The 27,944-nt window shown below is 42.3% G+C and overlaps 2 protein-coding genes across 5 annotated transcripts in view; one reads left to right on the top strand and one right to left on the bottom strand.

Annotated features, from left to right (window-relative positions):
• The window catches only part of clec16a (C-type lectin domain containing 16A), a 41,221-nt gene extending 25,517 nt beyond the window's left edge, over window positions 1–15,704 (bottom strand). Inside the window, exons 1-11 of one of the 4 annotated variants that reach the window (XM_075454287.1) lie at window positions 15,507–15,704; window positions 13,653–13,781; window positions 13,264–13,397; window positions 12,174–12,322; window positions 10,596–10,701; window positions 7,522–7,645; window positions 7,142–7,316; window positions 6,619–6,669; window positions 6,150–6,266; window positions 1,374–1,674; window positions 77–188 (exon numbers count right to left, since the gene is read on the bottom strand). In XM_075454287.1, the coding sequence (XP_075310402.1) occupies window positions 77–188; window positions 1,374–1,674; window positions 6,150–6,266; window positions 6,619–6,669; window positions 7,142–7,316; window positions 7,522–7,645; window positions 10,596–10,701; window positions 12,174–12,322; window positions 13,264–13,397; window positions 13,653–13,781; window positions 15,507–15,580 (1,472 nt within the window). In that variant the 5' untranslated portion in view covers window positions 15,581–15,704. The remainder of the gene's footprint in view (window positions 1–76; window positions 189–1,373; window positions 1,675–6,149; window positions 6,267–6,618; window positions 6,670–7,141; window positions 7,317–7,521; window positions 7,646–10,595; window positions 10,702–12,173; window positions 12,323–13,263; window positions 13,398–13,652; window positions 13,782–15,506) is intronic. The other 3 variants (XM_075454290.1, XM_075454288.1, XM_075454289.1) reach the window with 3 other exon arrangements.
• A 265-nt stretch (window positions 15,705–15,969) lies between these two features.
• dexi (Dexi homolog (mouse)) lies at window positions 15,970–18,418 on the top strand. The gene is made up of 2 exons (XM_075453573.1): window positions 15,970–16,900; window positions 17,020–18,418. The coding sequence occupies exon 1, from the start codon at window positions 16,514–16,516 to the stop codon at window positions 16,781–16,783; it is 270 nt and encodes an 89-aa protein (XP_075309688.1). The 5' UTR covers window positions 15,970–16,513; the 3' UTR covers window positions 16,784–16,900; window positions 17,020–18,418.
• Window positions 18,419–27,944: the final 9,526 nt, after the last annotated feature.

The following is a 27,944-nucleotide window of genomic DNA, read 5'->3' as shown; positions in this document are numbered from 1 at the left end:
AGAGAAATCAGTCCACAGATAATTCAGTTCACATTTGAACATCCATGTGCTGTGCATGGTTAGCCTGTACGTGTACCTGCTCCTCTGTGTGTGCGTGCGAGTGGCAGCCGCCGTCTTCTCCTCATCGGTGATGTTCTGCTCCGTCAGCTCGGACACCTTACACTTCTCCATCACAACCATCTCTATTTCTGTGCACAGACACACACAGTTTGCACTCACTTACATAAGCGTCCACAAATGTGGACCGCTCCTGGGCCAATATCGACTATTTACATCGACATCCTGGACCTCCTGAACACACACACAGCTCTGAATAAACTAAGGGCTCTCGTTACCAACGACTATGAATGCCTGACGTATGAGTCTGACGCAATTCCTTCTCTCCCTTTGTGGTTCGGAAAAAGATTAAATGCATTGAAGCAGCAAAGGAGAGTTAGAGGTGTCCTTTTTATTAAGCACAGAGCAGGTTAAATTCACTGCATGGCATGGAAGAAACATTTAATTTAGTGCAAACGTCACTAAACTTACTATCTAATCATTTTAAATGTTTTTAACTTTAGAACTTATTTGATAAATCTGTTCAAAGTGACAGGTGTTGTTTTCCCAAGCCATTAGCTGCACATCTCATTTTGAAACCAGCTTCTAGGTCTGCAGCCCACAATGTGTGTGCTCAAATCAGCACTGTTGCAAACATGTTCATTTGGGCCAAAAGAGTCCTTAAGGTTGTGTATTCAAGCAGAGACTCCAACACAAGCAGTCAAAGTCCAGAAGGAATAATTTCAGATGAGTGAAATGGTCCCGATAAAAACAACCAAAGAAAAAAAACCAACAAAAAAAACAGATGCTGTGCTAACAAACAAACAAACACGCACACACACACACACACACTCAGAGCAGGAGTGAGGGACAGGCGGAAAGGTGAGGAGCACAGGATGGGTGGTGTGTCACTGTGGGAATGGACAGTTTGCTGTCATGGAGACTGTGTTGAATATGATCAGTTGTAAACATGGGAAAAGTACCAAACAGGGGAAAGAGGGAGGCCTCATCATGCTTCTTCATTTTTTTTTCCTTTTCTTTCTCCTGAACTGTTTATAGTGGACCAAAAGGCCGATTAAACCTTTTTTTGGTTTTTTTTTTGCAGCAGAAGCATGGAGATGATGAAAAAGCAACAAAGCTGAGCACATGTATTATTAGGAATGTTGTCGATTAAAATAAGGCTGCATCGTCTTTTTTTAATGTTTGGAGACAAGGGGTGGCTGCTGTGGTGACTGTTGGAAGACCAGACTGTATGGGAGATGACACATCTGAATGGTGGGAGAAAAGAAACACAAACACAGTCCTGTACTGCTGTGTGCAGTGAGACACACACTCACCTTCCGCCATCTCCCCACTCGCTCTGCTTCCCTTAGAACTCCCACCTCCTCCTCCCTCTGTACCTTTTCCCTTCTCCCTCTCTCCTCCTCTGCCATTGTCATCATCCCAGCCCTCTTCTAGTCCTCCTCCACCACTGCTGCCACCTCCCCCTGCTCTTTCGTCGTCCTCCTCCTCGCCCAGGTTCTTATAGTTTGGCCTTTTCTGTGTTCTCTTGCGGCCTCGATGGCGGGACAACTCCAGGGAGCGCTCCAGGGACTCGGACGGTTTGATGAACCGGCGCACTGCTCCCGCACTGGCCTGCTGGGTGAGACGGGGGCAGAGTGAATAAAAAAAAAAGAGAAAGGTGAGAGGAGCAAGACCAAATGTCTGGAAGTGAGGATCACAAAGAGATGATTTCATCAGCTCAACAATATTTCAGACCAACGTCATGAATTCAGCTGATCTTGGCTGCTGGTGTTTCACCCATGTTGTGGTGTCACTGTTATATATATATATATATATATAAAATATAGCACAATACCGCTCAGTAAGTGCTGAATAGGTGGTGCGGCTGATGGTTCAAAATGGGTGAGAAAACTCAGTTCAGCTTATCTACTGAGATGATGCAGTTCTGGAGAAAAATGTGCACATGCACACTACTTGGAAGAGATCTCCCGTTTAGTAAGAGCAACATCATTATAACCCCATCTCTGGTAAACGTACAAGCAAAAAAAACAACACTTGATCGGACACGTGATTTAAAAGTGTTTTCATGCTAAGAATGCAAAAAACGTTTCCAACTGAAACTTATCCGCAAAAAGCAGACTGTTACCGTAAAAGCCTCTGCACTATCATGGTTATCGAAGTCCTTTAAAGACACAAACCACTTCCTGCCTGATGCACGTTTTCACAGTCCAAGAATGATCAACAGACACACAACTACACACACACAGAGAGATTTGATCACTGGTTTGGAGGCCATTTCTGTGAAAAGACACCCCTTCTTCTCATACAGCCTATAAACTTGCACCATTACCACACATGCACAGCCCAACAGGAAGCAGCTGGTAAACGATAAGATGTTAAGCAGCGATGGCAACGCTTATTTACAGTAAAACTGAAGAACTGCGACAACATCAACACCAGAAATTCTAATAATAAACTGCTTATTCTGAACTTCAGGTTATAATAGCCACAATAAAGAGAACACGTAAAATCAGCGTGGGAGCTGAAGCAGTTGGCTAAGAAATAAAGCCAGAAATAAACCTGTTCAATTTCAAATTGATTTTTCTAACTGGGTGCTTTGGCTGCGCTGAGAGGTGCATCGTCCCCTCATATTGCACCACTTTCGGCAAATTCGGCACACTGCCACATGTCTAATCAGCTAAAACTAAAGTCGGCAGGCCGGCTACAGTTTTACTGTTACTGCACCTTTACTTCCATTACCTAATAAATTCAGTATATATTGATAGGGAGGTAATTGGTGTGTGCAATACTATGGAATGTCGTCTATATAAGACTATTTTTGTCAATAGCCATTTGTTCACTGTACATTCCAGAGGAGAATATCTTGGGATAGTTTGATGGATAATTCAATGGTTTAATGGTAAATAGACTGGACTTAAAGCAGAACTCCAGTCGATTGGATTAAGCGGGTATAGAATATGGATGGATGGATAGATAATCTGGTCGACCCCTCAAAGCACTTTTACACTACAAGACACGCTCACCCATTCAGATACATACTCATACAGCGTATCCAAGTCCACAAGTCAGTGGCTAAACTGCACGTTTTTTTCCTCTATCACACACATTCAGACACCAATGGATGCATCGGAGGCGAGGAGGGGCTCAGTGTCGGTTGGACAAAACAAAACATTCAAATCTAGATAGGATGGCATCGGCCGCCGACCATTTAATCAAGAAAAAAAACTAACCAATTCATAGATTGAAAGAATAATGTTGGTGATTTAGCCAGATGGGTCTGGGTGTATTCGTCTGGTTTGGAGAAACTCGATTTCGCACGGTTTCAGTTGAACACTTTCACATGCATTTTAAAAAGGCGCAGTTTAAGTCCGACTAACACAATCGTTTGTTTGATTCTCGTGCCATTCGGGTGTTCTCATTGGACTCCAGGAAGATCCCGTCTGAGCGGTTTCGTTTCTTGAAAAGCTGCGACAAAAGACTAAGAGGAACATTGAAACTAGGTGGCCCCATTTAATTCAACCCCTTGCGCTCGCACAAACCACCAAACGCACACGCACGTGACCGGGCTGGAACACACTGTATGCGGACGCATTATCCTCCTATGGAGTTTCAAATCAAAGGCCAATCACTCATACTTAAATCCTTGCACAGACTCAGCAGCAGTTTCTCAGCATCACTCCAACTGAATCACCAACAAACATCGTATTCTGATAACCTCCTTCCTTATTCTCCTCCCTCCACCTAATCTTGCGTTCTTCTTTGACTTTGCTCTGTGTTCTCGTGAGAGGAAAAGTGGTCTCATCACAATTAAGCACAACAGAACACCTTTATTTTAATTCGGCCAGCGCAGAAGCATTCACTGAGGTATTCTTTTTTCCTTTAGCGGTTTCTGTTTCAGATCAAGTAGATTTTATTTTTAGCCTTTTAGCCTGAAACGCGATAAAGCCTAAAACCTTAGCTCCTACAGGCGAGCTGGAAAAGAAACACTAACTAAAACAGCTAGATGTGCCTAAGGAGGACTGCACTGTAGTTGCTGCTCAAAACACAGCGTGCATGCTGCCAGACACAAACCACACACTAGTAAAATGTGTGTGTGTGTTGCACCTGCTTGCTGACAATATTCTGGTAAACCGCTCACAGTCTCAGCGGCTGCTGAGAAATTAATGGAGGTCAGGGAGCATGCCCTACACACACACACACACACACACACACACACACACACGCTGAGCAGACCTTCAAAATAGGGCACCTTTTGCAGATCAAAGATAAACTCATACATATAAATGTAAAGTAAACCAGCTGCATGCGCTTTGACAAAAAAAAAAAAACCAACAGCAAGAAAAAAAAGTCAGTGTGGTAAAAAAAAAAAAAAAAAAAGTAAAAAACTATGCGAATACTGACATTACGTATCCAGCTGGTGCAATTGCAAGAAAAAAACATCTACAAAAGCAAGAGAGAAAGAAAAAAAAACAAACAAAAAAAACACTTCTTCCAGGAAAGAGATCTGGGTTAGGTGAGCCAGCTCTGTCAGTGTTCCATCATGTGACCAAATTTCCTGCCACATCACAGACAAACAGGAAGTGCCATTTTACCACCTGCAAAGAAACGGAGCCTGTGCCTCGTCTGCCTGCTTTTCATCTACAATAAATCAAACAATAACACAAATCTGACGTGGCAGACACAATCAATGTCCACCTTCCAACAGGCATGTTAAATAATAACAAAAAAAAAAAAAGAATAAAATACTTTCCAGACAATTTCTGATCATCTATTAAGCGATCTTTGGAAACCATCATAGCATTGGTGTTCAAGTACTTGAAAAAAACAAAACATGATCAATAACAGAATGGAACTGACATCAGTGCAGGTTCAATCCAAGTAACTAAGTAAAATCAACATGGTAACCAGTCTATAAGCTTATCTGACTCCTTAATGCAGACACATTAGATTTCAAGCTCGATACGACCCTGTGTGAAAAGAAAAGGTGGGATTAACTGTCCTAAAGGTCTATCACAGTGGATTCACCTCAATTCTACCAAATAGATTTTAGGACCAATAGTTTCTGTCGTTTGGAAACACTTGTTTATTCCTCCACAAAATGCAGGTAAAAGTTTGGGTATGCCTCTCCTTCTGTGGTACACCATGACTGTAAAGATATCACGCCTCGTGTCACATTCACTTAAAAGGTAGGCTGCTTCTTACAACAGCCACAGACTGAGCATACACAGACACACACACAGCACAGAGAATAACCACAAGGGTTCTCAGAAACGCTCACTATTTCAGCACACCCACCTGCCAGTACATACAGATGGTCAAAACCTTTAGAAGTGTGTGTGTGTGTGTGTGTGTGTGTGTGTGCGTTGGGGGGAGGGCTGAATCAAGGGAGGAGAAGTAGAAGCAAGAAAGAGACAGAAAATGAGAGCTGAGGGGAAACGGATGGGGAAGAAAGGGGGACACGGGGGGTATACTGAAGACTGGGAAATGACACGACCGGACAGACTGAAACAAAAGCAACGGTCAGAGGAAAATATTACAGAAGCAAAGTGAGAAAGAATGTTTCAATTCAAAGGCAGGAGAGAGATGGGCAAAGAAAAAAAAAGAAAGGGTGTTTGAAAAACGAAAAGAGGAGGAAAAAAAAAAAAAAAAGGTTAAGGAATTTGCATTTTGTTGTTTTAATGTGGGTGAAGCACGGAGAAAACCAATGACCCCGGCCATCTCATAACCGCCCCCACGCGCTTCTGGAACTCTGATGTGCGGTTGCACATGTAGGTGTGCACTTCTCATTCAAGCACTGTACTCCCAGTGCGTGATTTGTTTTTTTTTTAAAGTCCAGGTCACAGTCTACACTACCGAGTGCGTCAAAATGTTGTTATGGTTATGTTCAAAATTGTCGTGTGGTTGAATTGCATACTGCTCAGTCCTGTATGCTCATGTGAACATAGCACGAGACTGTGGCGTGGAGAGTGTATGCGTGTATATATTCAATCATTTACGTTTTGTTTCGTTTTTAGAGTGCCTGTAGTTCACAAATCTGTGCACGTATATATACACACACATATATATATATATATATATATATATGTTACCGTGGCTTTCTGCGTGCTGTGTATATCCGTCTGAGGGGTGAAGACGGACAGGTCTCCATTAAGAATAACTTCTGCGAGGGCGTGGACCAGTGGCTGATAGTGGATGATCAGAAACACCTGGAAAACAAACGGAGGAAACGCTGAAACTTGTGGCCTTGCACACATTTACCACAGCAGGATTGAAATGTTACTTCCCTTTAGAATGAACTATATAAGCCATTGACTAAACTTCCCAGAGAAAAGTCACTAAAACATTTTAAGGAGTCAACGTTTTACCGTTTTTCAGTTTAGGTGGGAGGTATTTGATCTTCTTTGGAGTGTAAAATGCTGACAGTCTATTCTACTCTTTGAACAATAATAATTGACCACATATTAGGATTTAACCTGTACAAGAAATAGGAAGAATGACCAATACACCAGTATTTTGGTGATGGCTGGTGGCCGCATCTAGTGTGTGTGTGTTGCTTACTTGAGATAGCAGGTAGAGGGACACTTGAGGATTAATCTTTCGCTCTTCAGACTAAGAAAATAAAAGGCAGAATATATAAGATCAAACATGAGGAGAAACAAACCTGTTTGAAAGTCATTCCGTGATTTTAGGAGCTTTTGCAGTTTTAAATACAATAACTACTTTTATCTTGTACAATTACCCTAACTAGTCTCCCCCCCTTTTAAAAAAAAATAAAAATAGGACAGAACTGGAAAAATAAAAAATAAAACGCTCAGATGACACCAACATAATACATTTAAAGCTCATAGTTATCATAATTATGTTGCGTTTCCAAATATAATGTGTGACAGAGATGAAAAGAGAAGCTCTATGGTCAGACCTTCACTTCTGCATCCGAGCACACTTACAGGAACACGTCACTCTAGATTTGAATGCTTTTAAAAATCTAAAAACGGCCTTTAAAACAACAAGCTTTCCGCGCCGGACCCGTGAAGACCAGCGTGACAGAGTGCATTTCAAAACGTGCTCGAGGCTGACGCACCGTCTCGGGACTAACCAATGAGTACACGTAGAGGGGCAGGAAGAGACGGTTGAGGAGGTGGTCGGTTAACACGTCGTTGAGGAACTCGCAGTTGATGATGAGGATGTCGTTCAGGTAGTGGAGATGGTCAAGGTGCTCTGCCACCAGGTCACTTAGCTTCCCTCTGTTCTTATGCCTGCCACAAAGCAATAATATATATATTTTTTTTTTTAAAAGACACACACTGAGAAACACTGACACAAAAACAGCCCAAATACAAAAAAAATCTGTCTTAAAGTGCAGAATGTACAATCTAATAAACTGCAGGACAAAGTTTAGACAGCCGAGAGAAGCCTGACCCCTAGAGGCTAAAGCGAGGAGGAGACCGAGTGGGGACTTACTCTTCATCCGTCTGCACACACTTGTCCAGTTCAATGACATGGCTGCCGATAAACCACACCAAATTACTGAAATATGGGACCGCTGTCTTATCTCGAATGTAGTGCAGCATGTGCTGGTTGTCCACTAGAGAGAGAGTGGGGTCAGGAAAGGGAGTCGTTACCAGGGTTGTCCACAGATGTCACACAACGTACACACAGAGTTACTTATCTGTAAACACACCGAGATCCCAGGGAAAAATACCAGAATGTGACGGTTACATGTGATCAGAAAACAAAACACGGACAAAAATCAGTAAATTAACCAATACAGAGTTAATATTACAAAAACAAATCGATTTGTTGGTAGTATAAAGCAAAAAAATACTACTGGGAGCACCAGCTTGTGATTTTCCAGTTTTTCTGTCCACTTGTTATCAGAGCGGAGAGGGGACTGCCTTTAAACAAAAACAAGCCTGAAACCAGATTTCACCCAACACCACCTCGTAAGAGTGCTTACTGCTTTTTGCAAGCTGCGTGAAAGCTGACCAACTGCTTTAAGCGAGGAGTTACTTGAGTCAAATTTCTGAGTCTGAAAAGTTAATAAACTCTTTAACTTTTAACTACTGAGATAAAAAAAACAAAAAAAAAGAAACAAGGGTGTGAAGTTAGAAATAAGTGAGATTGGCAGTCCTCTGGGATGTAGCTCAAGGCTACTTTAGCCTCCAGTGACAAAACTAAAAAGAAAAATCCTAACCCTAACTCATCATCCCCTAAAAATATGGAAAAAAAACATGTGGAGCTCAGCTAAAATGAAGTGATCTGAACAATTCGGCCATAAAAAAACAAAAACAAACAATAAAGCATGCAGGTTTTTCTGCATGTATGCAGATGGGTGACACGTGATAAATGATTTACAATAATTACACATACCCATACAATTAAAACAAATACACCATTAGGAACAAACAGGGCTGGGTAACAACAAACAAGGGATGAATGTGTTTTTTGTTTTAATTGAAATTTGAATCTTCCAAAGGTAAAAAAATGGGGTGATCGGATCACTTGCTGTAGAAATGCTCGGCCTTGGCATCAGTACACAGCACGAGCAGCTGTAACAGCGTTTTAAAGTCCATTCAACATGTTGCTTGGATACCCAGCCCCAAGAAAAAGACTGAATGAATGGAACCAACTTACATGAAACTGTAGTTAGGCAGATGGGGCGCGTAGAGGGAGAGGAGGAGAGAGACAAGGAGAGGAAGAGTGGGAGGAGTGGTTGGAGAGGGGGGGGAAACAGACACAGGGTTAATGTGAGTAAAGGGGCGGCTGTGGAGGGGTGGAGGTTGGGAGGGACCCTGCAGGCATCAAATAAACTGCAAATAATGACACACTTGGTAAAGGAGTTTCAGTGTCATACAGACATGTTAAACCTCCATATTTTTTTCTTTTTCAGTGCCCCCACCCACCCACCCCCGAACTTTGCTGTATGTTCAAAATCAAACTAAATTTGATCGTAGCTCAATCAACCCTGGCGGTGGAAGTAAAATCCTCTCCCAGGTTGTCATTTGTTGCAGTGACTGTAGCAAGGAATCAGTCAGCAGCATCAGTCGGGGACATGTTCAACATTATGAAGCTGTAGTTGTCTTCTCTGGAACATACTCACCCATTCTCAGTCTTGAGCTATCCCAAGAATTTAAAACCTAACTTAAATAAGCAAGAATTTGAAAGGGTCGAATTTGACGACGACTACTGATTGCCGCGTAGTCGGCCATTCTTCGCGATGCTTATGTTCTGGATGGTAACATGACTATTTTAACACACTGGGGAGAAAAATGCATCGCAGTATTAAATGATTCTTCTCTTTTTGACAAATTCCTTGCTTTAACATGGCCCCTGACCAGGCCAAATCATACGGTTACATCATGTGATTTCAGTTCGGCTGTAGTGAAAGGCAGTTGCGCCAACTCTAAACTGCTGGGAGTTGCAGAATCAGGATGCCATGGACGATGCAAGAGAGCAGAGCTGTTAGGGTACAAAGCGTTACATGCAGAACAAGACCGTTACTGAGTAAGACACGCTCGTGTTGAAGAAACTTTAGCACGAAACACAGTTTTAAACACGAATTGTGGAAGTAAGCATGATGCGGGGACAGAGGCTAGTTCCCCTTGAATGACACAAGCCAGTGTTGCCCCCCCCCCCCCCAGTAGCCCAGAGAGACGCACAGAGAAGAACACAGCCGCTGGAGAGCGTTAGTAAAGCATCACTGCGGTACGGCTACGTGACATTTTGAAAACCCCTGCGGTGCACGAAAGATCAGCAACGACGTTACATGCTGGGCGGAGTAGATTTGATGAGGATTAAGATTTGTCCCCGTCGGCTACAGTCGCAGGCGTTTTAGTGGGCAAAGGCAAGATTTTATTTAAACTTGAGAAAATCTCTAACATTAGACATTCTGAAATCCACACATATTGCTGAGCTTAGAGCTTATTATCAAAATCACATCAATGATAGATGGGTGTCAGTGGGTAAACATTTATATTATGATCGGTATTTATCTGCACCCAAATGAAATCTGATTCTAAGGAAACTCATTGAGACCTCAGACACTCTATACTAAGTGTGCTAACAGGTACGCTCACATGTTGCGTCAGGTCTTAATGGTTTAACAGATCGTGCATTAACTGTCAAACAGGCATGTCGCTTGTTGAAACTGCAGTCGCCTCCTGGTTGACTGCAGTGTAAAAGACTAAATAAACATCAAATATCAATCTGTATTTCTACTGTGGGCCACAACAAACAAGGACCTGACGTCTTGACGCTGACCTGCATGACATCTGTTAGCTTGAACGACAATAACCCGCAAATGGAAGGCAAAATGGAAAAGAAAAACATCAGACTGTGTATTTGTTTCAGCGTTACCTGTTAGTCATGCTCATGCGCCAGAAGTAGAAGAAGAAGAAGAAGCAGCAGCAGCAGGTAGGAGGTTGGAAGCAGAAACAAAGGCGGTAGGCAGTCCCAGCATCCCCTGAGTCTGTGTGTGTGTATGTATGCGCACGTGTGCGGTTTTGCGTGTGCGCGTGCATGTTCTTGGCACTCACCTTTGTAGACGTTGAGTGTGATGGTGCGGACTGCGATGCGGACCATGCTTTCAGAGTGGTTGAAAAACTTAATTGCTTCGGTGTACAGGGCAAAGTCATTAGTGTGCTGTGTGTGGGAGACAGAGAGGGGGCGCCGGTGAGCAAGGCATTGCACCGCCGCACTCAGGCCGTGAATGACCACAGAGAGAGAAAGAAATCAGCTGGATAGGAATGCTGGGCATTATTGTAATTTGATGAGGCTGAATTAGAATAACATCAACATACTATCATATATCTTCGACTGAAAAAAATGCAGGAATTTGCACGGGAAACAAAAGTCAGAAAGAAAAGCAAAGGTTGTGTTGAGGTGTACAAGGATTACACCAGGTGAGCTCTCGAAAGAGACTAAAGCTGGACTTCTCTACCCTCAGTGCAAAACTAGCCGACAAGGAGACCGTGTGACACGAAACTAAACTAAAACCTGAGAAATGAATCTTAGTTTAAAGGTTTAGCATTTAATCACGCCGTACAAGGCTGCTGCAAATCTGCATGTGCCCAACAGATAAATTAAATCTCTCTCTGTGCCCGTGCCTGATCCTCCACCCTAACCTTCTTCAGTCACTGCGACCTCTCAGTTATCACAGCTGAGACTCGGAGGGGTGTTTGAACATTCAGAAGTCACAGCAAATGAAGAAAGTGGCCCTGAAACCAAACCAAACCAAACCCAACAGCTTGTTCTCAGGATTTTAAAATCTGACTTGTGTAGACCTGACAGGAAGAGCGGACGGCAATCCAATGGCGCCATCTGGAGGAAAATAAACTTTAAATCCAGAGTGTTCTTATAACAAATAAAGAGAGAAAAGAATTAGAAATGTGCTGATTATAAGATGTTTTAAAATGTTGGGGGGGGGGGTTAACTGAGACAAACGTAAAGTCAAACTAAATAAAAGAAACAAAATAAAAACTCGCTCTCAGATCTACACAATAAGGTTTGGTTTTTGGCTTCAGGGGTGCAGCTTCCAACGACAGTACACCATTAACTTTCCCCGGCGCACGCGGGCCCAGTGGAAATATTACAGATACCCACTGAGAAAATGAAAGGCGACAACATCAATAACGGCTGAGGTGGACGGACAATTTCGGATTAACATTCGTCACCCTGCACACACCCAAACTGCAGCGAATTTCTGCTCTTTGTCAAACGTTTGGCTCATATTCTAAAGATGAAAGATTCTTTGTTGCACGGTCTGCTAAATCGACCAACCTTCACAGGAAGCTGCCGTTTTCACAGGAAGCGTGCTACACATTAGAGAAGAGATGCAGCCTGATAAGGGCACACTGACACAAATAAGCTGCCTTAAAAAACATTTGTAGAACACGACAATAACTCTGTTCACATGCTTCTTCTTTTGTACAACTGGAAGTTTTATACATGGTAATCAATTTGGGCAAAATCCACATTTTCAGTTGGTATTAGCAAAACTCCGTTCTCATCTTTAAACTCATCCTTCCTTCTTCATAGACTGCCATGCAGAGTGTGCAACAGTGAGAACTGATACTCTTATTTTCCCTCATCCACCCATCCCTCTGTGGCCTCACCTCGTTGTAGAAGAAGTGCACTGTGTGGTTGTTTAGTTTGAGTGACAGAGTCTTGAGGAATGAGATATAGTAAGCCATGATCTCCTCGTCTGAGAAGTCAAACTTGTGGACGATGATGGAGTTGACGTGGTTGTTGGACAAAAGATAATCTGTAAGCAGAGAAGGGGAGATTCAAATCAACCGCAAGAGTGGCTTGAACAGACTTGTTTCACAGCAGAGTATATAGTATAGCAGAGGAAGCTTTTTCTGATCCGGCGACATTCTTGGTAAGAATCGCAGATCTTTTCAAAGACACACACACCCTTACTGGACTGTTCCATCACATGTTCAGGAAGGAGTCTTAAATGCATCCTTGAGTTTTAGAAATAGATAGTATGTCATCTGATGAGTTGTTGGTTGCCAAGTAACAAAAAAAAAAAAAAAAATCTGCACCAGCTGCTATGCACTGAATATTCAAATAAAGGCTGGCGACATGACTTGCATTAGTTACATACAAAGCGCAAGAGAAAAGTGTGTGAAAATCTGCAAACAGTACGTTTTAGTGCAATCCAGCATTTCCCTCATACTTACTACACTAAGACATCTCTCACAGCTTTTTGTTTTCAAATGATTCATGAATCGTAAAAGCACTCGTGTAGTCTAATAAAACAACAGACCATAAACAAAGCCGGTACATTCGGAATCATCTTGTAGAATATTACATCAACGATATCGGCTTCTTAAACTGTGGAGTTACTGTAAAGTTTAGCGCACTCCAGTACAATGTTACTACAAAGTTCCCCCTCAGGATGGATCGTCTGCCCCAACACAAACACTCTCCACTCTCTGCTCAGTACAAACCATCTGTGGCCGAGTACAGACGGCACTTTAGCCAAAGGACAAGCCCAACAACCGATCAACATTAGTTAGTTACAGCTGACACAATCTGCTGCTGGGCACGTCTGTCGTTTTAGTTAGTGACAACAACAGAAAAAAAAAAAAACAGAGACAAAAGGAGCTGCCTCTTCCTACCAAAACGGTACCAGCTACCAAAACCCACGACTGCACCATACAACTATTGTCTTTACAGTCAGTGCAGGTAAATACTTACAGAGGGAAGTCTCATGGCTGATGTTTTCAAAAAGTATGTTGAGTGTCTGGAGGAGCTGGACACAGACGTAGCGACCGGACTTCTGACGCAGGATGTTCAAGAAGAAGGCGAACATGTTCTTCTCCAAGAAAAAGCTGAACACAAACGATAAAGAACTCTTTTCACGTGTAAAATGTAAAAGAACATTGTTTCAGTGTTTAATTGAGTCTTGACTTATTTATTCTGTTTAGCAGAGATATGAAATTTTCCCACGCACAAGCATAAACGTTGAACGGCAATTCTCAACATAAACAAGTCCCAGCGTTGGACAAGAAAAGCTCCCAAGTTAATGCAAATACGCCCCTTTAACTCCCACGCTGGGCCACACAAAGAAACTGAGTGGGACTTACTCAAACACAGAGCTGTCATTCTGGTCCCCCCAGATGAGGATCTCCGTGATGGAGCGGATGGTCTCGACGAGGAGATTTCGATTGTGGTCCGTTACGGTGGTGTTTTTTGTCAGAACGTGGTACATGTATCTGAAAGGTCGGGGGGATAGAAGACAGAGGTTGAAGCACAGCTCTGGAATCATTTTCCAATATACAGCACTGTGCATAAGTCCTGAGCCATTTCTGTGCAGGTATCCAGGAAAATGGGTACAGCAACTTTTTGCAGTATGTGCAAACATAAATGGAAATACAGTTTAGAAAGCAAAATGGAGTTTGTGCAACGTTTGAAAAATGATATTCGGTGTGACCACATTATTTCTTCAACACAAACGAGGTAGACGAGCTTTCTTGTCATTTCTTTAAGTATTCTTCAGGAATAACACTCCAGGCTTCTTGAAGCCTTTTCTCCCTGTTTCCCTTCCTTCAGAAAGGCTTTCTTGACAGCCACCCTTCCAATAAGACCATTTCTGATGAAGTTTGGTTGAACAGCAGATGGGTCAGGTGAAGTGTCAAATGCATCTCTCAGGTCCTGCGTCAGGTCTTTGCCAATTTTGTTTTTCATATCTCTTTAGGACGCCACTTTTAAGATAATCCGTTTCCTCAGCTATAGATAGTTTTAAAGGCCTCCGCTTGTCTGCCCATCTTTTAAACTAAACAGTAACGACACATTCTGCAGTGATCCAGGCACATATGAGGAAGCTGTTCCACCCGTCTGATCGATTAAATCAGTTTTACAATGAAAGCCTCAGTTCCATTGAGGTTTCCGGCCTATGAGGAATTTGTCTTCATGAAAACTTTATACAGTGAGTTAAACTAAACCTCATCTGGATGTCTACATTATTTCTTGTCAACATGGTGTCCAAAAAGGGGACCGTGATAGCCACCACACCTGGGTGCACCCACACATGAATTTCCACTTATTCTTAAAGCTGCAGTCGGCAGGTTTTCAGAATAGCGAGTCTAAAGTCGGAAAATTCGAACTGATACAACTTTCAGGTCCCTCCCCCAACCTCTAACAAGCTCCGAATCGCCCCCCAAACCCCTCCCCCTCTGTGGACGAGGTTGTGCACGTGAGTTCACACCAGTGTGAGCGCACACAAGCTGGGGCAGACTCACGCTCACCAGCGTGTGCACAAGCTGTGATTGACAAGTAGGATTCCTCCACCCTAACTTGATTGGTTAAAAACAGCCGGGAGCGCTCGGTTTTAGCAAGCATGATTACAGGCTTCAGAGGGAGCTACAGAATTCGTTATTTTTCCTAAACAGCCTATTTAATATTCTACTTCCAGAATCCCATGACAGTTCAAGCTAATATGACTAAAAAAAAGTTGCCGACCGCAGCTTTGACGGTGCACCTATTGGGGTGGGACGACCTGAAGTTTAGCCCCTCTTAAGTACGTGAAATCCAGCAACCCAGATCATTTGCAGCATAGCCCAGTTCAACCTGCTCCATGGTCTAATTAGCCGGAATGAAGAAGACCCGTGCAGACTCTTGAGGTGTAGATGCCCAGGTTTTCAGATGGTCGTGGATATAATGTCTAACAACATATCTAACAACATAATGCACTGACTTTGTTCAAAACTATTAGCAAAGACTGCCAGCAACGTTTACGTGCTAGCTTATATTTAGTCTAACCAGAGGTGACAAAAACAGAACCACAGAAAACTTTATTATCATCTAAATGGGAAAGTAATTAGTTGACGTGTCTATTGTTATTTAAATCGTTAGCAATTGAGCTAATGTTAACGCCGGCAGTCGTTTTCAACTGGTGATAATAGTGGCTAACATTAGCTTAAGTGATGCTAACTACTCACTTCAAATGGTCCAAGGAGTGGATGTTTTTCGTTTTTCCCTGTCCTCCGACCCAACTCCGTGACCGGCCAAACATGTTTGCGATCTAAAGGGGGCTGTTGCTTCGCCGGGCACGTAATTTTGTAAAGGTTAGTGGCTGCACCTATCCATAGCACCCACTCTCCCGTGCGGATATCTTCTTAGCAAACAGAGGGTGACAGGCGGAGATAGCAGCACTGTGGGGGTCATTGCGTAACGCCTTCAGCTTATGAATGGTGTATGGGAGTTGTTGTTCTCTCCGCGCATCTTGTCCATCGAGGCCTCAAAGAGAAAGCGACGGGGGAAACTACAACGTTTAGTGTTACTAGTGACGATGACGATTAAAACCCGCGACTAGAATTTCGTCACAATCACGACACCGATTGACATCTCAAAAACCAATCAGAGTAGGGTTTGCTAATCAGTGAGCCAATCATATTCTGAGGCTTCAAGCGTCGTTTTGTGGTCGGCTCTGTTTTGATGCGGTTAGCAAACATGTTAGAAGCGACAATTATCCGTTAAAATTTGTTAGAAGCACGTGTGTCTGAATATCGCGCTTCGACCGGGGATGCGTTTAAGAAAACTCCCAGGAATTTGTGTGTAGAATGTTCGCGTTTGTCTCGGCTAACCTTGCATGCTACTGTTTTTAGCCCAAGCCAGCTGGCATGGCGTGAATTCTACAAAACCAAGGAACCAATGTCAAGAAGTCTTCGAGCGAGCCAAGTTGACATATTAACACTTTCCGACGGGTTATTATTCGCAATGAACATTGCGTCGTTTAGTCTACCTGCTTCCCTATTGTTTTCATCTGGACCGTACAGATAAAAACTGCCACCGAAAAGCTTCTTCATTCGCCGTTATAGGACGGGACTACCCGAAATGGACGCGTCAGCCCCATCACCCCAAACTGATTTCTAGTGGTACAAACAACAGTTCGACCACCGCATCCAAGACATCCATACACAGGAACTCGTGGCTATCTTTCTTTTCTATGACACACCCAGTTTATGCCCAGCTAGATTCGGTGGAATCGCTCTTGGACGAACTCCCATATATGTTTTATTTGGGCCTGTTCTTTGTGAACGTCCTCATCCTCTACTATGCCTTTCTGATGGAGTATATCGTCCTGAATGTGGGTATAGTATTTCTGCCTGAGGATATGGACCAGGCGCTGGTGGACCTCGGGGTGCTGTCCGACCCGGCCTCTGTCCCCTACGACACAGACACGGAGCTGGATGTGTTTGAGGGGTACCTGGAATGACTAGACGCGTCTGTTGAAGCAGTGTGAACACTACCCCGTCTGCGACATGGTGGGGGAAAATGCTACAAAGTGGAAGCTGTTGCAGCCTCCCTCTCACAGAGATATTTTAGTCAAAAAGTAAGAGACTGATTTTAAACTCAAGTTGGATCCTTTTTATGTTTTTTTTTTTTTTTTTTTTTTTGTTTTACATGAATTCTACCAAAAAAAATGCTTTATTTGTGTGTCTGTATTCTTAGGTTGTCTCGGCTCAAAGGAAGGTAGCCAGCCTAAGGGAAGAGATTTTATTATTTTTTCTTTTCTCCTGAAACACCACTGGCCATAAGATGAGCGACTGTCCCATGGGAAGAGCCCTCTCTGCCAGATCAGCTGTGTTGACTCTGGTTGGACACCAGAGGGTCAGCACTGCCACCTGTGACCCTCACTTTGGACACACTGAAAAAAGGACACACAACGTGCTGCAAGCGGAGAGGGACAGCTGTTCCCTTTATCAGGAAGCTGGAGCATGTTTCTTGTCGCCCCATTTGTTCAAATCCAGCATCCAACATCTAAAGCAAGCATTGAGCCGGGCTGTGCGGGATCCAGTAGTGTGCTCGGCATGCAATCCTATCAGAACTCGTCTGTCTCACAGTGTTATGTCCTGCACGGCGAGACGTTTCAGAGGAACTGGCAAAGAGCAGGGAGACGACATCCCCTGTCGGCATGTTGCATCCATCACTCTGACATCAACTTTTCCCACTAGCTGGACTTTAATTAAGAACACAGAATTCATTGCTGCTTTGCAGGCTCACCTCATTCTCAAGGCTTTAATCAAAAAGTGTCTTTTTGACCTTAACCATACTGTATTTTAGCGTCAGGGATGTGCACTCTCTCAGGAGCATGGTTAAGAGGTTCGGGTGTCCTGGCAGACATTACACTGGCACCGGAGATGGAGTGTGAAGCTGCAGGATGGAGAAGAATTCAATCCTTTTTTTTGTTTGTTTTTTTTACATTGTCCTTGTTACACTCTTCACCGTTATGCAGAATGTATTCAAGTCACCAGGCAGAGGTAGATGCAGTGCGTCTGTGTTTCACCTGTATCTCGAGCAACTGGGATCAGTAAAATGTCCGTTTACACGGTAGAATAGGATTGGCTGAACGTGCCAAATTTCTAACTTCAAAAGCGGCGCAAGAGATTTGTTAAAAGTCGTCACCCTTTGTTTGTTCAACACTTGTTTTCGTGATGACCGCAAGCTCCAGCAGAGTCGGTGCATGATGTTGTGTGTTTTAAAAGATTTGGTTTAGCTGAGAAAAAATATATATATATTTTTGTTTTGTTTGTTTCTGTTTAAATTGTTATGAATTCAGGATTCGTTTTATGAAATGTATGTTTTCAACAGCAATAATAAAACATGTCAAGTGAGGGGCCAATTACATAGTTAATGAGATTGTTCGTGTAATCGGGTTGTTTTTAACCTTTCTGCTTGTTGGATTGTGAATTCTGTGAAAGATGGCGGCCGTGTATGAGTGATGATGACCAAAGGATTACTTTAAAAAAAAACAAAAGAAAGGCGAGGAGTTAAGGCCCAGCTAATAATTGAGCACATTTTGTTGCAAACCAAACAACTACACCAGTAGGGACAAAAAATAAATAATTGTGTGTGTGTGTGTGTGTATATATATATATATATATATACACACACACACACACACACAGATGGATAGATATAAGCTGCCTCAAAGCAGCATTTTGGAGGAAGAATTACATTGTTTGCATAAACCAAAGTGAGCCTATAGGTAGATTTTTGACTGAGCAAAATTTGCTCTTAACAGTAGCCTAATCGCCATTCATTCAATCCCCAGCTACCCAGCGAATGGTTAAGTTTGATTTTCCAGCTCGGCAAAGCAAGTTTATTTGTAGAGCACAATTCGTACACAAGGCAGTTCAAAGTGCTTTACAGCTACATAAAATCACATGAAGGCAAAATCATTCCGTAAAACATGAAAATAATCATGAACTAATTAAATTAAAAGGGAAGAGTGCAGATAAAATACTTTCAGGTGTCATATGCACAGCTATATAGAACTGTTTTCAGCCTGGATTTAAACATCGTCAGAGTTGAGGCCTGTCTCATCTTCTGGAAGGCTGTTCCAGATGTTAGGAGCATAAAACTGAAACGCAGCCTCACCTTGTTTAGTCCTGACTCTGAGCACCAGCAGGAGACCCCTCCCTGAGGTTCTCAGAGCCCGAGTTGGTTCATATGGCTCTAACATGTCAGAGATGTACTTTGGTGCAAGACCATGAAGAAACTTGTACACAAGCAGAGCTGTTTTTAAAGTCTATTCTCTGAGCGACAGGAAGCCAGTGCAGAGACCTGAGCACTGGACTAATATGGTCGTATTTCCTGGTTCTAGTCAGAACGCAGCAGCGTTCTGGATGTACTGCAGCTGTCTTACAGCCCATTTAGAGAGCCCAGTGAGCAGGCCGTTACAGTAGTCTAACCTGCTGGAGACAAACGCATGGATGAGTCTTTCTAAGGCTGGTTTAGACACTTCCTTTGATTCTGGCAATGTTTTTTAGATGGTAAAAAGCTGCTAGCTAGGGGTCAATGTCAGTAAAACTAGTCAGCAGGCTATTTATACTCACTCCTCATTTTCTAAAATTAGTGGCAGAGATGTAAACAAAGATGTTTACCGCAGCCCCGTTGGGGCATGTGCAAAATTCAACTAATGTTTGTGTGACAGTAACTCAGAGACAACAATACTCATAGGATGTTGAAACTTTGAATCAAAAGGGAGAAATATCTGATGACTATGAACCGATGCCGTCAACAGGTTTCCAAACTGCTGGGTGTGGGGTGCGTCTGTAGCTCACCTGCGTACGTCACCATCAACTACTTGTTTAAGATGTATTTCGCTTTGGCCAAAAAAAACAAAAACAGGTTTGGCTCGGTTCTGTTCTGTTAATGTGATGACCACAAACCATTCTGTTGCCATCTCTCTATTGGATAAGTTCTAATTGCTTCAGAATTTTATTTTATTTGTAGCTGTTATACGGATAGATAGATAGATAGATAGATAGATAGATAGATAGATAGATAGATAGACAAGAGGACAATCAAAAAGGACAATCCATTCCATGGATTACTAACTTATTTGTTCAAGACAATTGAAAAACACTTAAAATACATTTTAAGTAACTCACACTGGAGCAGCTGATTTTAAAAGGTCTTTAACTAGGTGTGTCTATTTGACAAAGCTATAGCTTTTCGTGTGGCTGTCATTTGGGCAAAATTAAATCAAAATAAAAAATCCCTGTGAACACGCATTACATTTGAAGTTTTTTTTAGAAATCAAGCTGCAAATTGTTTTGAATTTCTTGTGTAACGTGTGACAAAGCGGGAAAAAAAACAAAGGAAAAAAAGCACTGGATTAGGCCATTCAAGGTAGGAAAGGTATTGAAAGGAAAGACATCTTCCCACAATAAGCGTAGAGGGACGTTAGTGCTCCGAATTTCCACAAGGGGGCAGCGTTGTGCAGGTAGAAGTCCGGCAGCAGGTAGAAGTCCGGCAGCAGCCAGCGACATCTACTCCTCTGTTGGTGCTGAGGAAATATGGGATCAAATAAGGGTCAGAAAGATTTTGCACTTGTACAATGATGTTCCCATGTGTAATAAAGTTTTGAAGTTGTAAAAATAGTTTGAGCATATGTAACAAAGTTTTGAAGTTGTAAAAATAGTTTGAGCATATGTAACAAAGTTTTGGAGTTCTAAAAATAGTTTGTGTATGTATAAAACTAAATCCGACAGACACACACATTTCTCACCTTCAAGTGCGACTCTGAAGTTACAAGTTTACAAAACTCAAATTACAAGTAGAACCCTGTTTTGACGCCTGAGTACATAGCCAATCAGCACGTTGCTTACTGACTTGCCAATCAACCCGGTGCCTACCCACGCGCCAACCAACCAAGGAGCAGCAGTTTCTGCAGGCCAGGATCTGAGCGCCAACGACACTCAGCGGACGCCGTTTTGCCGAAAAGTGCATCCCCATTCGCGGGACCAGCAGGGGATGCATTTTTCGGCAATGCATACTTCGGCAGAACTTTGCCGAAAAAAATCCATGTTAAGACATGTGAAAACAGGAGCGAGCTTCAATTAAATTCAAAATACTTTATTAAAAAGTCAAAAAATTATTTCAAAGTCAAGAGGTCAAGTAGGCTGTTGATGCTGTGTTTGATGCCAACTCTTACATGGTAGCTGGTAGGTCAGCCTTGCCTCTGACTAACAGCGTTCCCCTTCAGTTTTATGGCACAATACACAGGAAAAGGGCCAGAGTTCATTAGGATATCTTGACTGAAGAATAGAAATAGAATAGAAATAGAAAAATACTTTATTTATCCCCCAATGGGGGAAATTCAAATTCGTCAAGTAGCTCAACATTTATTTAAATATTTACAATGATTGAATTAACAACAATAAAACAACAATAATAATACTACTGCTAACTAAATAATAATAAATGACTAAATGGCAAAATAAACAAATTAATAAAAATCAATCAATCAATTTGAGAAGAACTCAGCAGTCACTGTTATAAAGCCTTATGGCTGTGGGAACAAAAGAAGATATGCAAGAAAAAAAAAAAACAGGTCTTTCAGTCACGGCAAAATTAAGGCTGGTGTCTCACACAGGTAGTGGTTGAAGGCCACCACAAACAATGTCATCCCAGGAGTTAAGCCAGCCATCTGTTCCAACCTCTTTTGGGGGCACGATGGCAACACAGTCCTGCCCTGCCTCATGCTTGTCCCAGGTAGCGATGGTGTTATTTGGCCCCCCTTCCTTCCAGAAGTTGAAACCATCATTCCATGTAACCCTGTCCCCGCTGACCCAGTGGTAGATGCCCTCCTTCACCAGGTCTTGCATCCCAATCCAGGCTGAATGGAAGTCTTCGTGAGGATGTTTTATTACATACTGAAAAGTCATGTTGGTCAAGAATGCTTGGTCTTGAGCATTCATAGCAACAGCCAAGTCCCCCATATTATCTAAACAAAACTTGCGAGCATTTTGCCAATTTTCTGTGTCTTGGGACAGAAAGCGTGCTCAGCCCAACCAGACATACAGAACGAGCACTGCAGCGTGTCTTTGTCGCAGAGATTCCACAGGAAGGACAGTTTGTCTGAGGACAAGATTGAATGCTGCTGTTGATTTTTTTGTCCTCAACTCTGCCGTTGTTTGCCGTTCGTAATTTAACAGCGAGTGCAATCTTTTTTTTTCTGCAGTAGCCATCGTGATGATGAGAAGCATTGATTTATTCAAAGCCCGATTCAGTTGTTGGTTCTGCTCTTCGATGAGGTTGGAGTCTTCCAGCGTTGAATTTATGAGCATGTTCAGCACTTTGATCTCCTTCTGCAACTGCGTTTTTTCTTGCAATGTGCTTTTTAAGAGTCTTCTCAGCTGGATATTTTCACCTGACAACAAGGTGATATTATACAAAGTGACGCTGGTCATGGTAGAAAAAAATACACTCAAAATTATGACCAAAAGAAGTTTCCAATTAGATCGCAGTCTTTTCATGCAGCCAGGAGGCTCTTCTCTTCCTGTTGCATCTTGCGTCACTGAGGCATCATCATCTGCACTAAGGACAACAAAAACCCAGAAAAAAATATCTAAATTAGATTCAAAGATTTAACAATGAGCCTCATGCAAGAACCGTTCGTACGCACAGATTTGTTCTTAAATCGTCCGTACGAGTAATTTAAGAGAATTTGCGCATTCACCAATCTTTTCGTATTTTACGTTTTCTTTCAGGTACGCACAGAATTTACGAGTGATCGAGACCTGTCGTAGGAGTTTTGTAAAATAGTCCGCTGTTATTCAAATCAAGTTTGCTTGACTAATGGATGTATATTTAATTACTTTGAAGCAAACCTAAATAAATATACATTATACCCCATAATTATGCTGACATTATTCTGTTTGACTTAAATTGTGCACTAATTGAAGGTTCATTTGAATCTGTATATAACGGGAAGCGTAACCAGCGGCTGTCTTGCTACTTTTGGATGCCTTAGTGCGTCAGGCTCTTGGAAGAGACCGTGTGGAGACAGACGAATGGCTGACATCGCGATTAAGATTCCCAAGGACTGTGCTGCTGCAAATATGCAGCTTGTTAGAGCCACAACTCCAGAGAGAAACACGCCGATCAAACCCGATTCCACCACATGTCCAGGTCCTCACCACCCTTGGGTTTTTGGCCACTGGAACCTTTCAGAGGGAGATTGGAGACAGATCGGGGGTGTCCCAGTCCTCTGTGAGTCGTGCGCTCCCCTTGGTCATCAAAGCTCTCATCAGTTTATCACCCATGGTACATCAAATTCCCATACATCGCTGTTAAACAAGTACAAATTAAGAGGGACTTTCATCCCGTGGCTGGACTGCCAATCATAATTGGAGCACGAGACACATATACGCATCAAAGCCCCCGTGCTGTTGTGGAGCGCACTGAGCTGAAGGCCAGGTGGGTGTGTCTCGATACCTCGTTCATGGCAATATTGCGCCATGAACGATGGTCTCCTACAACCTGAACCAGCCCAGGCAGACCAGAAAGTTTGGTGCCTGAAGACCCCCCTCATGGACCACCCCAACAAAGTGTCATCATGATGAGGCAACAACTGATTGCACGGCTTTAGTTGCAGTCATCGAGCGCCTGCCCAGGGCGAGACGTTTTTTTTAAGCCATTTTCATATCAAACCATTTATTTCTTTTATTTCGGTGACCTGGTATTAACAGCACTCGTAATTGCTTCCCATTTCTTCGCTTTAGCAGGTCCCGTAATTCCACTGCTGACACTGCTAAAAATGACAGATTTTCCTTTCTGGATCTCTGAAAGCAAAACTTCAATCTCAGAGCCCGTAAAGTTGTTATTTTTGCACCTTGATGTCATTCTCATGACTCAACACTCAACACTTCCTGGCACAGGGGCGAGGGAGCGTAGCCTTATATGGTATAATTTAGGGCGTGGAGTATGCAAATCTACTATCCACGTGCATGTGCACTTAGATACGCAGGAGTGGGATTCATTATTTACGCAGGTCGTTTACACACTTTTTCCGAAGTTAAGAGGGCTTGTTGAATCTGACGTGGCGTGTTCGTATGAGACCTTCTTACGAAAAAAGTAAGAGAAATTTAGAATAAAAATATGAAAATGTTCTTGCATGAGGCCCAATGTTCTCAAAAAATGTTATGCAACAGGACAATGGAATCTACAACAGAATGTCTGAAAAAGAAAATAATCAAGGTGTTCAGGCACGGACTGAGCGGTCTGGCATTCGGGCACATGCCCGAAGGGCCGAGGCCCTGACAATGCTCATCACGGCCCCGCAGTCACGGTCGGTCATCACGCTCCCTCGTCATACTAAAAGTTCCTTCTTTCTGACCTTTCAATGGCACCTTTTCGTTTTATTATGGTTAATTTACATTACATTATTTTATTTTATCTTAATATATCTTCGTACATATACATTAAAAGTAATGTATCTATATTTTGTATGTGTTTGAGACAACTGGAGTAAAGCACTGCCTTGTGGGAATTTCATTTACCCGGCTCCCGCCAAACAAAAATAGAACGTAGAAGATTCAACATTCTGTAGCTTGTTGGTCAAAGTAAGAGATAAACGGGGACGGTAGATGTCGTGGATGGATTACTTACAACAATTTTAAAAAAATGAATCGAGGACCAGGAGGAGGTATTAAACGACAGAAGGGGGGAGCGGAGATAAATAGGGACAAATTGAAAAGAGTTATAGTTATAACTAAGTAAATATAAATAAGTTATAATCTATGTTGTAGTATGCTGTAGTATGTAGCGTTATTGGGCATTTATATCATCAAATATAAGGATTTATAAGACGTTCTCACTGTCTCAAATAAACCTTAAACCTCGAATTAAGGGCACCACCTACCTATATTTTACTTGCTTTAAGTTACAGTCAGGGAGGAAAACTGTTAAAATCTTACGATTCTGGTATGTTAAATTAATAATCAATTTAATAATCAATTAATAATCAGTCTCATATCTCGCTACTTTCGTGAAAGTTCTCGTTTGGTTGGACAAACATTACGTAAAGAAAGCATACGACACAATCTGTGATTATAACATATATATAGATATATGAACTATTTATTAAAATGATATGACCAAAACATGAACCTTTAAAACAAACAGGAGATGCATTGAATATGGGTAATTATATAAAACACTTAGTGAAAGGAAAATAAAATATGGGGAATGGGGAGATACTGGATGTATTCAAATAGTTTGGGTTGGCTGACTATTTGACGCTAAATACTGACATTTCGGATTAATGTATCATTCTGTGAAAGCCTCGAGACATCCATCAAACCCACTTTAAGGTGAAAACAGGTCGGTCTTACTGTGCTGAAGTTCTGCTTAGTCAGCTCGGAACACGGCAGCGGCCACGCGGGGTCCGAGGGGATTTCTCTTCCGCTCTCTGGGCCTTCCTGGTTGTGGTGGCTGACTTTAGCGGACTTCTCAGTTGCTTCTTTCACTGGGAAACGGGAACGATGGTGCCGAGGGCTGTGGTTAGATTATCAAATCCTCGAGTGCCAGAGTTGGTCCGTTGCTTCTCTGATGAAGTAAACTTAAGTTCACAGAAGATTAATAAAAGGTTGTTTGGAGTTGGCTTCTTGGTAGGAAAACTTCATTCTGTTCTTGTCTTTGTTCGGGTCTTTCTTTCTCGTCTCCGGGGTCTCACTGGGTTCTGGAGGGCTTCCTTCCGGTCGTCCTCTGCATCGCTCATCCTCACGTCCTTCCGCTCTCTCCTGAGATTATGGGAAAACTCCCAAACTCTGGTGAGCTCTTCTCTTCTTCTCAAATCATCTCCAACTCTCTCTGAGCAACTGTTATCTCTGTTCTGATCTGAAACTCTGGGTTGAAACTCTTCTGGAACAAGAGCCTGTGTGTTTTTCGCGGGCTCCGGGTTTTGATTCTCGGAGGCGGGGCGTGACGTAAGCTTACACTACTCTTTCAGCCAATGATATGCATGAACTGTGGTGAATGTCTGCCTGGGTGTCTGTGTAAGGTGATCTGTTTTATGTGGGGATTTCTGGATGAGACAAAGAAACTCTTATTTCTCCATTACTCTGTCTCATAGAACATTTGTCTCGGTGATTCTGAAAACACCACATCTTGTTAAGATATGCAGATTAAAGATATAACATAGACTTGCAATATAAAGACATCAAAATAACACACAACGTAATTGATGATTATGACTTTCAAAATTCAGATGAATATCTATGAAATCGTGACATATGAATAGTGAACCACACAATGTTAATTTCCTGTGTTAACAATGGGGATACCAAACAAATACCAAATAGATACCGAAGGGACATCGTTAGAAGTTACTAGTTGCATATATCTTGTCCATTTTACTGAGTCCTCTGGGATTTAAATGTTCAACTAATCAACACTGCAGACCACTAGGGGGCAATGTGGTTCCATCAGGCAGGTTGGGCATTTTCCACCAAAATCAGTTCTTTGTCAATATTTAAGCCAGAATCGTACAAATTGTCTCTATATGCGTCTTGTGATCAAGCTGGAAACCTGAAAGAAATTGTATACGGTTATCAAACACATTTAATATAGTTTTAAGATTCGACTAAAAGTGAGTCTTAGTGAAGTCTTCTCAGTTCGTGTGTAGCCATCTGGTCGGTCTCTGGTGGAAAAAGGGTGTTAAAGTGTCAACTTCGATTCATGGTGAAGATAAGATAGTAAGTCTCCCACATCTCCAACAGAAAGGTTCTTTGTTCATTCGAGTTTATCCCAATTTTTATTGCAAGCGTCTGTTGAAAAACTTTCAAAAGGGTAGAAGGTTGTCGTAAATTAGGCAGTTTCTGTCTCTTTTCCTTTGTGGAAAGAAAATGAAGACCTGGTTTTTATCCACATACGTAAACATCCCCCACAGGAATGTTGGTTTTGTCAAAGTTTGAAAAACTCTTAATCCACACGGCACTGTGACTGCTACAAGTATATGAGAGGAGGTTGCCGAGCCGATGTAGAAATGAGTGCTGAAGAAGTCTGCTGACACGGACTTAGTCGAACAAAGAAATCTTTATTTCTGTCATCAGGTCCATTTCAAATTTACAGAAAAGATGCATCTTTCCGGAAAGAATGTGTCAATTCGCCAGATGGAAAACTCTCTCCCCTTGGAGAGAAAGTCCCTTACTTTTAAAGGCTGTTCAAGGCCACTTGTCCAGGCGTAAAGCCAAGAGATATGCTCTAACTTTAAGGATGTCTCCTATCAAATCTACCTTATTTGGTCATGTTAAGTGTTTTATTTTTCAGTGTATCACTGTGCCTTGCACGGAGGTGCGCGCAACAATTATGCACTTGATGAACTTACGTAGCTGTGTACTCAAATGAAATAGTAAGGCCTGTTCCTCCATTTTGTATGAGTCCATACACTTCATTCCCCCCTTCGGGACTACTTAGAGTCCCGAAACACAAAATGGTCATGATAGACGGTCCACTCCATGAACCTGCAGCAACAAAGACTTCACTTGTTTGACATCATTGATTGCCAAATCTCTTAATATATCATAAGCTCTCAATTTCTGAGTCAACTGATTAGTTAAACTCCTATTTACGTGTCTATGCGCACATTATTTGAAGTATTTTAAACTAGGTAAGCTAAATCTATCATATAATTAGTCCAAATTCGGTATACAGTAAACCAGCCTACCGGTCTCCCTCCAGTCATACAGCTCATCAGTCTCCTGACATGACTAAACATTCATGTCCTGCTCTCCCATGCAATCTGTGTGTCCCTGTGGGGAACCTGCAGGTCAGTTGTCATCCAGTCGATAAAAAACCACCCTTCCTAAAAGGTGGGGAAAAAGATTGGATGACCTAAGGGAATCTCACTCTGGTGCCAATCTAAGCAAGCAATCCCTGTTTCATATTAACAATTACCATTACCGGGCAAGATGGCGTCGTAGTGTGAACACATCGTCTGCTGAGCTCCGGTGAGGTTTACTAAAATATCCGTCTAAAATACGTGTTCACCTGGTGAAATGTCATAAGCGTGCGTAGGAATAGTTCTATAATGAGCCTGAATGACTATTTTTCGAAAATGCCTCGCACCAAGTCAAAGAAAAATT

This window comes from Odontesthes bonariensis, chromosome 21, assembly GCF_027942865.1.
Source record: "Odontesthes bonariensis isolate fOdoBon6 chromosome 21, fOdoBon6.hap1, whole genome shotgun sequence".
Taxonomy (NCBI): Eukaryota; Metazoa; Chordata; class Actinopteri; order Atheriniformes; family Atherinopsidae; genus Odontesthes; species Odontesthes bonariensis.
The sequence above is the reverse complement of the archived record's forward strand: the minus strand, read 5'-3'. Positions and strand labels throughout refer to the sequence as shown.

Bases quoted from the DNA above. Each gene is read 5' to 3' on its own strand.
- dexi (XM_075453573.1), top strand. From the start codon at position 16,514: ATGACACACCCAGTTTATGCCCAGCTAGATTCGGTGGAATCGCTCTTG.